Here is a 15,665-nt window from a genome sequence, read left to right as displayed (position 1 = left end):
GAAATCATTAAAAGCACATTAATTTGTTGTCAGATTAACTCATACGCCTCCAGGGAGTTTAGGCATGTCTTAAAGTGGATCAATGTGTATGAAACCACTTAAACAATACCAAAAACATTATTTGTATCAATAAAAATGTCGACTACAATTCACTTTTGCAGCAGACATGTTATGCGCAACTGACATATACGATAAAAGATCTGTAGACACATTTACGCGGCATTTCAGGAGTACTATACTGTATAACATTATAGAGGATTTCTAGAATTTAACACTTTATAGATTTTCTTGTTCGTTGTTATCTTCTGTGGTAAACACACTATGTGGTAAATAATTCCCGCAAGATGCATCTATTGCTATTATAGTATTACGTAATATGTTGTAAACGTCAGTCACGCATAATGTGCATTCGGCCCTTGATTGGAGTTTATAACTTAAAAAAAGATGCAAAAAACATTGCTCCATTTTATAAGACATGCAATAAGTCTTGTTTTCATATTGGTTAGTGCTTATGAGCTTTTAGACACTTCAAAATAAAAGCCACTATCTGTATTTCTGTAGTTTTTCATATTTTGTGATTCATGTTTGTTTGTTTGTTTTTTTCCACTTATTTGTGCTTTTGAATTGCATTATAGGACTTTTATCTTTCTTCCAGCAACTTTTAACCTTGAAAAGTTTAAAAAGGTGACTTTTATTAATATTTTTAAATGTTTGAAGTGATATATTGTCTGTGTTGGTGTTGTATATTACGCTGCAAAAACCTGGTGAAAAGCTGCCAGCACAGTTTCTTATTATTATTAGAGATAATAGACTATATATTATTACTATATAATTATTATTAGAGACAGATTTCTCTGTATATAATTTCTTATGCATTATATTATTTTAAACTACTAAAATGTCAATAAAAGTCACTTTGTTAAACGGTAGAGTTGAATTTTCAACATCAAAAGTCAACAGAGCAGAGATCAACATCCCATAATACAGTTCAGAACCGTAAATAATCGAAAAACACAATATGGAAACTGATAATTAACAATTAATATTTTTAGAGGCAGGATAACATTTTAAACTACTCTAAATGTGTTCATCTGACTGAAAACAATGGCTTGAGGGTGAATAATTGATAGGATAACTCTCATTTTTAAGTGAACTATTCCTTTAAGAAACATATGTTATGAGAGGCACACAGACCATAGTGACATTTTTAGTTGAGGATGAACTATCCCTGAAAGAAATCCTGTAAACTACATTGACTATGCAGATTATTTCAAATTAGTTTCAGAGAATTCCTTGAATGTTTTCACACGAATGTGAAAAAAAATGAACTCAGAAAGCAAATAATATATAGTATAGTAATATAAATGAAGAGTTCAGATGCAAAAACCTCTGAGTGCCATCTGAAATTTTCATTGAAAATGAGCATTTTTCTCAGACTCGTATGTTTATGTTGAGTTGTTTCATTTTAAAGACCTTTAAAAGAGTGTATTGATTGCCATAAACCTGAAATGACTAAACCTGCAGACAGCAGCCTGATAAAAAATGCTTATTTGTGAAGGAAACATTGGAGGTTTTTGCATCTATACTCTTTAAAAATTTGAGTTTTTAAGATAGGCGTAAAAAGCAGGTTGGATGTCCTTTAATTTCAGTAATGCTATAATGTGTCATAATATGTGTACTTTAGTTTGAGCAGTTTATATTCCGCTATGAAACACACAAGGAAAGTTCACACAGAAACACACAGTTCAAGTCTGATTTAGGTTGCTTGTTAATTTACCTCAAGTCCTAATATCACTCTTGAGTAGTACATGCACTGTACGGAAAGCGGTATTTGTATACTGTATTGGCATTTGTTTTTATTTTATGATACACATGTTTTTTGTTATTATTTCAGTGATTCAGTGATTTGCGTCTTGGATTGTGATAGAGAGGTAGAGATGTGTTAAATTATTCATTGTAGTGTTACAGTAGGATTTTTCTCATCCGCATTTAAAGAAACTACATCGAGTCTGTCAGCATTATTGTTTGTAATGGGTTTTCTTGGAGGACGGTAATTTTTACATACAGTTTTGTACTTTAAGAATGTTTGCAAATTTGGTCATATTTAATTGATGTGCGCATGGGAAAATTTCTGCATGAAATGTTTTGTACATTCTATATTAGACCATGAACTGATCAGAACAAATGTTATAAAAATGTTGCAAAATTCCAGGGAAAACAAGAACAATGTTTTTTATAAAGGGATCGTGGGTGTAAATATCGAATTATTTAAACTTGAAAGTGTAATTTGAATAAATGAGCTAGTGTTCTTTATGTTGAATTCTGAACAAAAGTGCAGTGCATGGGGATTCTGGCCTGCGTATATCATGTCCAGACACTGGTGTAGTAAATACGTGTGTTTTTAGGTGAATTTATTTATGTTTCCAGTTTCTTTTCACCTGCCAGCAGAAACCCATGAAAGCCACTGGACAACAACCAATCAAACACTGTTATTTGAGAATATTTGCACACCGGTTTGAATAAAAGTGCCAAAATAAATCTGTTGACTGGTCTTTCACTAATGGAGCTTAATATAATATACAGTTGAAGTCGGAATTATTAGCCCCCTGAAATATTAGCCCCCTGTTTATTTTTTTCCATTTTAAGTCTAACAGAGAGAAGATTTTTTCAACACATTTCTAAACATGATAGTTTTAATAACTCATTTCTAATAAAGTTTTTTTTTTAAATCTTTTTTTTAATGTTTTTTTTTTCTTTTTTTTTTAATCTTTGCCCTGATGACAGTAAATAATATTTTACTAGATGTTTTTCAAGACACTATAATACACTTTAAAGTGAAATTTAAAGGCCTAACTAGGTTAATTAAGTTAACTAGGCAGGTTAGGGTAATTAGGCAAGTTATTGTATAATGATGTTTTGTTCTGTAGACTATTGAAAAAAAAATTGCCTAAAGGGGCTAATAATTTTGTGTAATATTAAAATGGTGTTTAAAAAATTAAAAATTAAGTAGAAAAAATATTATCAGACATACTGTGAAAATTTCTTTGCTCTGTTAAACATCATTTGGGAAATATTTAAAAAAAAAAGATTAAAAAAATTCAATAGGAGCTAATAATTCTGAGTTTAACTGTACCTCAAATTCTTTTTTTAGCCTTAATAAATCCATTCATATCCGAGAGTTTCCATCCATCCATGTCGTTCAATCCATCGTTCCTTCCATCCATCCATCCAGTCGTTCTTTTAGTCTCTGTTTGTCTAACAGTTTATCCCTCCCTCCCTCCCTCCATTTTTCCTTAACTTCATCCAATCATGTTTGTTCCATCTATCCATGTTCCATCCGTCCATCATTTTGTTGTTCCATCCCGTCGTTCAATCCATCTGTCCATTCATTCATTCCATCCATCCATCCATCCATCCATCCATCCATCCATCCATCCATCCATCCATCCATATATCTGTTCGTTCCATCCATCCATCCGTTTGTTTGTTTGTTTGTTTGTTTGTTTGTTCCATTCATCCATTTGTTCGGTTGTTCCTTTCATCCATTTATTGATTCATCTGTCTGTTTGTTGTTCCCTTCATCCGTCATTCTGTTTGTCTTTTTTGTTCCATCGATCGATCCGTCTATCCATTCCATCCATCCATTCTACACATCCATCCATCCATGTTCCGTTCGTCCGTTAATTCTATCCATCCACACATCTGTCCATTTCATCCATCCATATGTCCGTTCAATCCATCCGTTTGTTTGATCCATCCATTCGTTCAATCCATCAGAACGTTCCATCCATCTGTTCATTGGTTCCATCCATCGTTTCTTTACATCCATCCATCTGTTCGTATCATCCATCCTTCCATCCATTTGTTCATTCATTCGTTTCATCAATCCGTCCGTCCGTTCGATCCATCCATCCATTTATTTGCTCCATCCGTCCGTTTATTTCATCTGTCTGTTCGTTCCCTCCAATCATCCAACAAATCATTTCTTCAGTCTTTGTTCATCCGTTGTAGTTTCTTAAAGCACATGTAAAAATAAAGAGGTAATGTAACTCTTCAATTCAGTAAATGTCACAATATATATATATATATATATATATATATATATATATATATATATATATATATATATATATATATATATATTCAAATATGAATTTATTTAATTGGTAGCACTTTACACTATGATTAAACAATAAACAATAAACAATACATGTATTATTACAGTATTTATTGTGTAATAGTTTAGTCAATTTTGGATTCAGCATGACCTATTAATCATAGAGCTATTGTTCATATTAGTGAATACAATAACTAATATAGAACTTTATTGTGCCGATTTATTTTAGCATTGCAGCTTCTTTTTGATAAAAATGATTTAAAATCATTATTATTTAACTTTCACTCTGTAAATGTGTCCTTCAGATGAGACGTAAAACTGAGGTCCCGACTCTCTGTGGTCGTTAAATCAGTGGGCCAAATCTGCCCACTGGCCTCTGTCCATCATGGCCTCCTAACCCTCCCCATTTCATAATTTGCTTCATCACTCTCTCTCCTCTCCATCAATCAGCTGGTGTGTGGTGTGAGGTCTGGTGCAAAATGGCTACCGTCGCGTCATCCAGGTGGATGCTGCACACTGGTGGTGGATGAGGAGATTCATCCCCATTGTGTAAAGTGCTTTGAGTGCACAGAAAAGCGCTATATAAATCTAAGGATTTATTATTATTAATTATTATTATCATTATGTGTAATTTATATAATTTATTTATTGTATGTATAATTTATGCAATACATAAAAATAAAAAAACTAGGCACATTGCAGTTCAATAAAAGCAGAAATTTAGATCAGCTGTGTTTCTGCTTAAATGAAGAGTACATTATAAAAAACTTGTTTTTTTTTTTAAACTTGTAAACTAAGCAAATATAATTAGATTTTTTCCCCAAGAAAAACTGAATTTGTTTATTTGAATGACATTTTTTTTTGCATTTTCTGATAGAACGCTGTTCTTTTCATGAGCACTTTTTTCTTTTTTTCAGTATAATTAGTGAATGCATTTAAATCGAGATATTCAATTTGTCCATCGTTTCATGAATCCATCCATCCATCCATCCATCCATCCATCCATCCATCGTTCTATCCATCTGTCACTCAAGCTCTTTCGCTTTCCTTACCTTCATCAAGTCATTTCTTTGTATATTGAGATGTTAAATCCATTCAAAACCTGCAGATTCCATCCATGCATGTAGGCCTCCTTCAATCTATCCATCTCTCCATCAGTCCATTTCTCCATCCATTCATTCATCCATCCATCCATCCATCCATCCATTTTTGTTGTTGTTGCTTTTTTGAGTGAACATTGTTCATATACGAAAGAACATTTGGGTTTTCAGTATGATTTGTGATTGCATTTAAACAGTGATATTCTTCTGAAGTCACCCATGCGGACCAAACGGCTGTCTGTAAGGTAATGACTGGTCATCTGGTAAGTTTACGCTGCCCCAGGATGACATTATACTCCTGACATCTGCTCTCTCTGATGGGGTTGTGTGTGTGAGTCGACGCAGCTGCAGATCAAAGCTCTTCTGTGTGCCTCCGGCTGCAGATTACAGACCCAATAATCTCAGCAGAGAAGGTGTCGCTCTTTTTGAAATGGAGACTCTGTCTGTTGTGCGGCTTCCTGCGAGCCACACAAACGTCTAGAGTAGAGCGTCATTCTGTGCCAGAAATCACAATATTCATTTTTTTATACATTTTTTCTCATGTTAATGTGGTGCTAAAAACGAAAGCACAGCCTGCAACCTCTTAAATTTAAAGGTCACTGTTTAGTCCTATTTTAAGTTATTCTGAACTGTATGTAAGCTGATTTCATATTCTGAAGCACAAATGTTAAATGGGATCAAAACTAGACAACATTTTCATATTTCTCCCAGTTATTGGTGTTAATCTGCTTTAAATGATGGTAAATTTCTTAATAATCTAACAGACCCTGTTTAAAAGATTAGTTTATTCATTCATATCCTCTTCGGCTTAGTCCCTTTATTAATCTGTGGTCGCCACAGCGGAATGAACCGCCAACTTATCCAGCACATGTTTTACGCAGCAGATGCCCTTCCAGCCATAACCCATCACTGGGAAACATTCAAACACTCTCATTTACACTCACAATGACACTACGGTCAATTTTAGCATACCCAATTCACCTGTACCACATGACTTTGGACTTTTTGGGGGGAAACCGGAGCACCTGGAGGAAACCCACACGTACACGGGAAGAACATGCAAACTCCACACAGAAATGCCAACTGAGCCAGCTGAGGCTTGAACCAGCGACCTTCTTGCTGTATACTGCTTGAAAAAACTCCTGGTATTCACTTCTGAGTTTGCAGCACTCTCTCTGGAGGTCTAAGGAGATTGGAATGACGTAAGGGTGAGTAATTGATAACACATTTTATTTTGGGGTGAACTAACCTTTTAACTGGCAGCCTAATTTTCAGGTTTTCATCCACTTGTGAGCGGTTCCAACGCGCCTAAATCACTTCAACTTCAGTTTGTCCAGATGAAGGTCAAAAGGATGAGTAAAGCATGAGACCAGTGTGTTCCTGAGTTTGCCTAACAACAGGTAAGTGGACTTGTACACTTACCACCTGTAGTAAATCCACTCTTTCCTCTCCATATGCACCAGACACTTTCTTGTAAACACACTATTACAAAGACTCAATGAAAACAACAACAAGAACTACTGAACAGGAGACAGGATAAAAGATTAAAACAGAGAGACACTTTGGATATATACATTAAAAGCAACCAGATTTCCAGGTTTGAATGGTGAATTAGATTTCTCTTCTTTTTTGTAAAACAGTTTTTCTATAGTTTCCCAGAGATGGGTTGCAGCTGGAGGGGCATCCGCTGCGTGGAAGGTTGCTAGATGGGTTGGCGGTTCATTCCGCTGTGGCGACCCCAGATTAAGAAAGGCACTAAGCCGACAAGAAAATGAATGAATGAATGAGTTTTTCTATAGATGTTTTACAGATTGTCATTATACATTGATGTATATGTTTGTATATATATATATGTATTTTCCATATATTTATTTCTTTTTTCTCTCTCTCTCTCTTTTCCCATATATGCAAGTGGGTGTTTGTGTATCTATGCTGAATTTATGATGGTAGTAGAGTTTGCTTGTTAAATTATTTGAGTGCCATTTGAGATGTTTAAATGAGTCATGTGACCGTAGTACTCAAAAGAGACTCTAGACGCCCCTGATCACTGTTACCCTGATGAAGGCAGACTTCTGCCGAAACGCGTAGGTTTTTAGAGATTTAGCCATGTGAATGAAGGCTTTTTAAATTTTTCACTTTATTCGAGTACCTTGGACTGATTCTTGTTGCTGTTTTGAAGAACTACTGAACGTTTTATCTTTCAATTTCTAAAGATGTTTGGTGACTAAAATATAATTTTACTAAATGCAGTGCATCCGGAAAGTATTCATAGCGCTTCACTTTTCCCACATTTTTCATGTTACAGTCTTATTCCAAAATGGATTAAATTAATTTATTTCCTCAACATTCTACACACAATACCTCATAATGACCATGTGAAAAGTGTTTTTTTGAAATTGTTGCAAATTTGATAAAAAATAAAAAACCTGAAAAGTCACATGTACAGAAGTATTCACAGCCTTTGCCATGAAGCTCTAAATTGAGCTCAGGTTCATTCTGTTTCCACTGATCATTCATGAGATGTTTCAGCAGCTTCTTTGGAGTTCACCTGTGTTCAGCTGATTGGAGATGATTTGAAAAGGCATACACCTGTCTATATATGATCCCAGGGTTGACAGTGCATGTCAAAGCAAAAACCAAGCATGAAGACAAAGGAATTGTCATTAGACCTCTGAGACAGGATTGTCTCGAAGCACAAGGTTGGGGAAGGTTACAAAAAAAATCTACTGCTCTGAAAGTTTCAATGAGCACAGTGGCCTCAATCATCCATAAGTAGAGGACGTTTGGAACCACCAGGACTTATCCTAGAGCTGGCCGGCCATCTAAGCTGAGTGATCGGGGGAGAAGGGCCTTAGTCAGAGAAGTGATCAATAACCCAACGGTCACTCTGTCTGAGCTCCAGCGTTCTTCTGTGAAGAGAGGAGAACCTTACAGAAGGACAACCATCTATGCAGCAATCCACCAATCAGGCCTGTATGATAGAGTGGCCAGACGGAAGCCACTCCCCACCTGTAATTTGCCAAAAGGCATCTGAAGAACTTTCAGACCATAATTAAATAAATTCTCTGGTCTGATAAGACTAAAATTGAACTCTTTGGAGTGAATGCCAAGCGTTGCGTTTGGAGAAAGCCAGGCACCGCTCATCACCAAGCTAATACCATCCCTACAGTGAAGCATGCTGGTGGCAGCATCTTGCTTTGGGGATGTTTTTTAGCAGCAGGAACTGGAAGACTAGTCAGGATAGAGGGAAAGATGAACGCAGCAATGTACAGAGATATCCTGAATGAAAACCTGCTTCAGAGTGCTCTTGACCTCAGACTGGGGTGATGGTTCATCTTCCAGCAGGACAATGACCCAAAGCACACTGCCAGAATATCAATGGAGCGGCTTCACAACAACTCTGTGAATGTCCTTGAGTGGCCCAGCCAGAGCCCAGACCTAAATCCTATTGAACATCTCATTTACATTTACATTTAGTCATTTAGCAGACGCTTTTATCCAAAGCGACTTACAAATGAGGACAAGGAAGCAATTTACACCACTAAGAGCAACAATGAATAAGTACTAAAGGCAAGTTTCAGGTCTGTAAAGTCTAAGAAGGGAAGTGTTAGTATTTTTTTTTTTTTTTTTTTTTTTTTTTTTTTTTGTACAGTTAGTGTGATATTCAAATAGGCAATTGCAGATTAGGAAGTGAAGTGGAGACTAAATAGTTGAGTTTTTAGTCGTTTCTTGAAAATAGCGAGTGACTCTGCTGTTCTGATGCAGTTAGGGAGTTCATTCCACCAACTGGGCAGATTGAGCGTGAGCGTTCGCGAAAGTGATTTTTTTCCTCTTTGGGATGGAACCACGAGGCGACGTTCATTCACAGAACGCAAGTTTCTGGAGGGCACATAGATCTGCAGAAGTGAGTGCAGATAAGAAGGTGCTAGGCCAGAAGTCACTTTGTAGGCAAACATCAGAGTTTTGAATTTGATGCGAGCAGCAACTGGCAGCCAGTGCAAACGGACTAGCAGCGGAGTGACATGTGCTCGTTTAGGTTCATTGAAGACAACTCGTGCTGCTGCATTCTGGAGCAGTTGAAGAGGCTTGATAGAGTTAGCTGGAAGCCCAGCTAGTAGAGAGTTGCAGTAATCCAGTTTGGAGAGAACAAGAGCTTGAACAAGGAGTTGAGCTGCATGTTCAGATAAGAAGGGTCGGATCTTTCTGATGTTATAGAGTGCAAATCTGCACGATCGAGCAGTTCTAGAAATGTGGTCAGAGAAGTTTAGTTGGTCATCAATCGTTACTCCAAGGCTTTTCACCATTTTGGATGCAGTAATGGTTGCCCCATCCATCTGGATTGAAAAGTTATGGTGTAGAGTCGGGTTGGCAGAAACTACAAGCATTTCCGTTTTTGCGAGGTTCAGCTGAAGATGATGATCTTTCATCCAGTGTGAAATATCCAACAGGCAGGCTGAGATACGAGCTGGAAGCGAGGGATCATCAGGATGAAAAGAGAGGTATAGCTGGGTATCATCAGCATAGCAGTGGTAGGAGAATCCATGTCTCTGGATGACTGGTCCTAGAGATGATGTGTAGATGGAGAAGAGAAGTGGCCCAAGAACAGAGCCTTGAGGTACCCCAGTGTTTAGATGCTGTAGGTTGGACACCTCTCCCCTCCAAGACACCCTGAATGACCTGTCAGAGAGGTAAGATCTGAACCATTGTATAACAGTGCCCGCAACGCCCAGTGACTCAAGCGTAGATAGCAGGATCTGGTGGTTGACAGTGTCAAAAGCAGCTGACAAGTCCAGCAAAATGAGGACTGATGATTTAGAGTCTGCTTTAGCCAGTCTGAGATCCTCCACGACCGAGAGCAGGGCAGATCTCTGGAGAGATCTGAAAATGGCTGTACACCGTCGCTTCCCATCCAACCTTATAGAGCTTGAGAGGTACTGCTAAGAGGAATGGGCAAAAAATCCCAAAGACATGTGCCAAGCTTATGGCATCATATTCAAAAACACTTGAGGCTGTAATTTCTGCTAAAGGTGCATCAACAAAGTATTGAGCAAAGGCTGTGAATACTGATGTACATGTGATTTTTTTCAGGTTTTTTATTTTTAATAAACTTACAACAATTTAAAAAAAAAACATTTCTTATTGTCATTATGGGGTATTGTGTGTAGAATTCTGTGGAAATAAACTAATTTAATCCATTTTGGAATAAGGCTGAAACATAAAAACATGTGGAAAAGGTGAAGCGCTATGAATACTTTCTGGATGCCCTGTAAATCTTTTCAATAAAGCTGTCTTGATCTAATGCACCAAAATAATTTACCCATATTCACTGCGAAATGGATAAAAATATTTATTTTTGTTTACTCATTTAAGTTGAGCACTGTACATGGACACAATATCAAGTGCTGCTAAATTGAAGAGATTTTCAATCCATTTAGTTTAGCGTGATGCCATAATAGATGATAACAAAACACATGCTGTCCTCTTCTCCACCGATCTCCTGCTGGAGAGTGCTTGATTCTTGACTGCCGTCTTCTCTCTATAAGCCTGTGAAATGATTGACTGCTAAATAGCCTTTAATCTCACATGCCACTGATGGAGATCTCCATGGTAACACCACTTTAAGCTCGCCTTCAGAACAGTAGATCACCACTTTAACCCAAAGACTGAGGAAAAATAGATGTTAACCCAACCATATTATTTTAAATTAATACTGTTAGCTTAATAAATGCTGATTAATAACCCAGTGGTGAAAATCAGGTTTTTTATGTTGCTTACAAAAGAAAACAGGTAAATTCTCCTTAAAGAGATGAAAAATCCAAAAATCTGTCAAAGTCAATGGTTACAGGATTCTAAATACATTTTTCTAAATAACTTCTTTTGTATTCAGCAGAATAACAAAACTTACAAGACAAAACTGCATGGAACAACTTGCGGGTAAGTAAATAGTGAGTAAAATGTCATATTCGGGGGATCTATTCATTTAATGCATTAGTTTGGAAAAATTGAGAGTAAGTGGCATTTATTCTAATGAAAAACAGCTCTTTTAAAGCAAAACATTTCACAGAAATGTTTAGTTTACGTTTTCTTGGAACTTTTGTTTCTGCTAGTGCAATGACATTCAGATATTTTTATTTTCCACTGTACATGAAAAGACTTTTCTAGCAGTACCTTTTAAGATCCAGACTTGATTCAGTGAAGGTTTTACATTAAATGCTTTAGCTTTGCTGGGCAGTAATGAGAGTACTATTTATCTACTTATTGCTTGTTTCCACTGAGTGGTACGGTACAATAGGGGTCGGTAAGGATCCTTTTTATCAAGCTTGCATTTCCACTGCCAAAAGAGTACCAATGGTATAGTGTACAACAGAAAGTTTCAGTCGATGTCATTCTCGCTTGAGGAAATGTCACAGTAAAGCTGGACAGGTCATTCACATATCATACCCCTACTGAAAAAAAAACAACTTAAACCAGCCTAAGCTGGTCAGACTCATTTTAGCAGGTCACCCAAGCTGGTTTTAGCTGGTTTCCCAAGCTGGTCATGGCTGGTTTGTCAGGCTGGTTTTAGAGGGGTTTTGGCCACTTTTTAGCTTGTTTTAAGTGTTCAGGTTGGTCTTAGCTGGTTTTAGCCGGTCAGGCTGTTTTTAGAGGCGTTAAGCCACTTTTCAGCTGGTCTTAAGCCCCTTTCACACATACAGACCTTTCCGGAAAATTGCCGGCAATTTTCCGGAAAGGTTGTATGTGTGAACAGGTCCTTTTTGAAAATACCGGTAAATTCGTTCTGGCTATTTTCCGGAAAGAGAAGTTGTAACTTTACCGGCAATTTGCCGGAATGCTGTGCTGTGTGAATGCAGAAGGAAGATTCCCGTAATAAGCGCGTGCACGTCTAGAACGTGCTGACGTGAGACGTCTGCTTTAGCCAATCACAACAGTCAGACGCATTTACGTCCGCGCGGTTTGTGAGGATAAAAGCCTTTGAATATTTTTCCAGACACATTTAGCTGCTAGAAGTTAGTCAGATCACGTTTATATGTTCTTCTTAATGCAACTGTGTAAATAATCATCGATGAGATGCTTATGATAAGCCGTTGTTTGTTTACCTTCAAGCTTTGCGTGTGCCTGTGAGCGCCAGCACACGCACAAATTATGAACATCTCGACATGCGAAATGATCCAGCGAAAGTTGTTCACAATATTGATCATCCACAGAGTTGGTGATGTAGTCAAATGCTTACAAATACAAGCGCAGCCGTTTAAAGCTCATTTGTGGTGAATGATGTCAGAATTTACCGGTATTTTGGAATGGATGTGTGAATGCTCTTTTCCGGAAAATTTCCGTAACGTCCTCGTCTGTGTGAACAGCGCTTTTTTGAATATACCGGTAAAGTCGTTCCGGAGATTTTCCAGATATTTACCGGTATCACTGTGTGAAAGGGGCTTTAGTTTGTCAGGTTGGTCTTAGCTGGTTTTAGCAGGTCATGGTCAGGCTGATTTTAGTGGGGTTTTGGCCACCTTTTAGCTGGTCTTAGTTGGTCAGGTTGATCTTAGCTGGTTTTAGCTGGTCTGAGCTGGTTTTAGAGGGGTTTTGGCCACTTTTTAGCTGGTCTTAGTTGGTCAGGTTGGTCTTAGCTGGTCTTAGCTGGTTTTAGAGGGTCAGACTGGTTTTAAAGGGTTTTTGGCCAATTTTTAGCCTCTCTTAGTTGGTCAGGCTGGTTTTAACTTGTCAGGCTGTTCTTGGTGGTCAAGCTGGCTAATCTTAACTGGTTTTAGCTGGTCAGGCTGGTTAAAACAGCCTTGTAAACAACTACAGGGCACAAGATAGATTCTGCTGTACTTCTTGGCTTTGTGTCTGTTCATCAAGATGACAAAAACGTTTCTTATTATAAGGATGTAATGTCTCAGCTGTGTATTTAAAAAATGGCTCTTCCTTTGTTTTTATTCTCCTGGCTTGTGCACGAGCTAGTGACATATCTCTGTAAACCAATAGCATTCAGCTGTGCGTGTAGCTCCACCTATAGATGCCCTTTTGTTGTGGTAGGTACCCTTTCAAAAGGGTACCCAAAAAGTGGTACGGTACAGTGGAAACAGCCACAAAATCGTAACGAATCGTACCATACCGTACCACTCAGTGAAAAAGGGCCAATAAGTTCAAAGGGGACCATTAATCCTTCTTTTTACAAGATGTAATCACGCAAATAATGTTTTATAACTCTTTGAAACTGCCCCCTTTTAGACTTTGATCCTAATTTTGCCATTTTGGTGACTGTCACTTTAAATTTAAAAAGATTGTGCTCTTTTTCAAAAGAGGGTGGAAGTAAAAATGCCTATGTGTCAGCATAGTGGCATGTTCAAAAAGAAGACTAATGTCTTATGCTAATGAGCGAGAGATGGTCTCTAATAGGTGGGGATTTCCCCCTCTGATGACACATGGAGAATGCCAGAGTGTCTATGCAGACTGCTTTTATCAAGTATAATTATTAAACAAAATATAAATACATTTTTACCATTAGAAGCTGGTAACATTCACAGACTGTTGCCACACAAATGTGTTTAAACCCCTTATAAAATATATATATTTTTTGCATAATAGGTCACCTTTAACATAATTTATATGCTGGCCCGGTGCCAGGATGTCCCAACTGAGAGTGCATTTTAATCCCATAGGGGGACACTAGACCTGCTGATTTTGGTCTCTCTTTTTCTTTTGATTTAGGCTATTTATTCACTTATTTCTTACTTTACATTACTGCCTATGTTACTGTTTTAAGCCAGTAATATACCTTTTATGGTAATAATAATAATAAGATATACAGATTTGTTATTATTGATTTTATCAACGAAGGTAATGCAATGATACAGTTAATTAACGCAGACTGACATGGCTTAAATTATATTTTATTCTCCTTATTTCTTTCCGTTTTTTTTATTTCAAATAGTATAAATGTTTAAAGTTTTAGGTAAAGACATCAAACTATGCCCACACTATTCGTATAACCAGTAAATAAATTTAGCAAAATCAGCATAACCGAGTCAAGCTTGCCTATTGCCCAACTAATCATCTATCAGTGTTAGGAAAAGTAAAATGTTACAATCTAATGTCATTTAAAAAAATAGCAGCTAAATGTGTTACCTGGTTACATTTCAAGGCATTTGTGTAGCCAGAAAAATACCTTAAAAAAGATACATAAACAAAAACATTCACAGTTATTATCCTGAAAATTGGTTACATTTTGGCATGGACAGTTGGAATTTGTAAAAAACTAATCATGAGCCTTTAGGCGATTAGACCTACCCGTCAATTTATTTATTAAGCCTTTTTAATAATTCTTAGTTAATAAGTCATTTATAACTAGTTAGCTAACACCTTGTAAGTTATCAATTGGCTATCTAAAAGGCACAGTTGTAATTAATTAACAAACTATTAACTATTATTTAACAAGCCATTTATAACCCATTAACTAACAGTTTATTAATGATCTATTAACTAGTTATAACAGATAGTTATTCTAAAGTGTTACCCTGAGTGAACAATCCTTTATGAAAACTGGGGGGGGCAATGCCCCCTTTTGCCCCCCATTAGCGCCAGGCCTGTATGTATGCTCAGTACAGCTTTGTATCTGTTGCATGATCCAAATCTCTCAGAGAACACTATAAAAAGAAACACTTATGTAAACACTGTTTTTTTTTCTGTGTTAAATGATTAACGATCATCATTAACAAGTTTGTCCAGCTTCCATGTAGTGCTATTCAGAGATTTTTTAATCTTTTGTGACTAAAAAAAGTTAAATGTTTGATTAACAGCAATGGTTATGCTTGCACTAAAGCAGCTGCAGCATGTTCCGTCCCTCAAGAGAGTTCCTTTACACAAAAGGCGAAGGAACAAATGTTTTCATACTTTATTCATGCCAATCATTGACAACTTGCATTAATATTACACTTCAAGGACTTGCAGAGCAGAGAGAGTTTTCAAACTTGCTTGACAACACGCTGTACAATAACCTTGAAGAAGCTCTCAGACCTTGAAGAATGTGAGTTTTAAAAAATCTGCTGAAAAAGAAAAATTACAATGACATTTATCCTCTACTAAACAATGTTTATCAATGCTAATATGATTATTTGCTTATCTAAAAGTTGCTTTTGTTAACTTTACTGTGAATTAACATGGACTGTAAACTGTTCTTCACCAGTTATATACTGTAGATGCTTTAAAATATATTGCTTATTGCTAACTAATGCATTTACTTTAAAGTGACCATGAAATCAAATTCCTTTCAAAGGTGTTTTAAGTACAAGTGGTTTATTTGCGCACATCATTTTATTATTTGAAATTTTTTCTAACTTTATGTGCCTTCATAATCTTTAAAGAAGACCTATTATGCAAAAATCTCTTTAATAAGTGGTTTTTAAAAAGTTATGTGGCAACGGTCTGTAAATATAACCAGCTTCTTATGG

General features: G+C 36.7%; 1 protein-coding gene across 2 annotated transcripts in view; it reads left to right on the top strand.

The window, feature by feature from the left end:
* The first annotated feature begins 6,411 nt into the window (after nucleotides 1-6,411).
* tas2r202 (taste receptor, type 2, member 202) overlaps nucleotides 6,412-15,665 on the top strand; it is a 20,887-nt gene continuing 11,633 nt past the window's right edge. Inside the window, exons 1-2 of one of the 2 annotated variants that reach the window (XM_087264006.1) lie at nucleotides 6,412-6,617; nucleotides 11,105-11,151. In XM_087264006.1, coding sequence (XP_087120132.1) covers nucleotides 11,136-11,151 — 16 coding nt within the window. In that variant the 5' untranslated portion in view covers nucleotides 6,412-6,617; nucleotides 11,105-11,135. Of the gene's footprint in view, nucleotides 6,618-11,104; nucleotides 11,152-15,152; nucleotides 15,242-15,665 lie in introns of those variants that run through there. The other variant, XM_087264007.1, reaches the window with a different exon arrangement.

Source organism: Danio rerio, chromosome 8 (assembly GCF_052040795.2).
Source record: "Danio rerio strain M-AB ecotype USA chromosome 8, GRCz13ab, whole genome shotgun sequence".
Classification (NCBI taxonomy): domain Eukaryota; kingdom Metazoa; phylum Chordata; class Actinopteri; order Cypriniformes; family Danionidae; genus Danio; species Danio rerio.
This window is presented reverse-complemented; position numbering and strand designations above follow the sequence as displayed.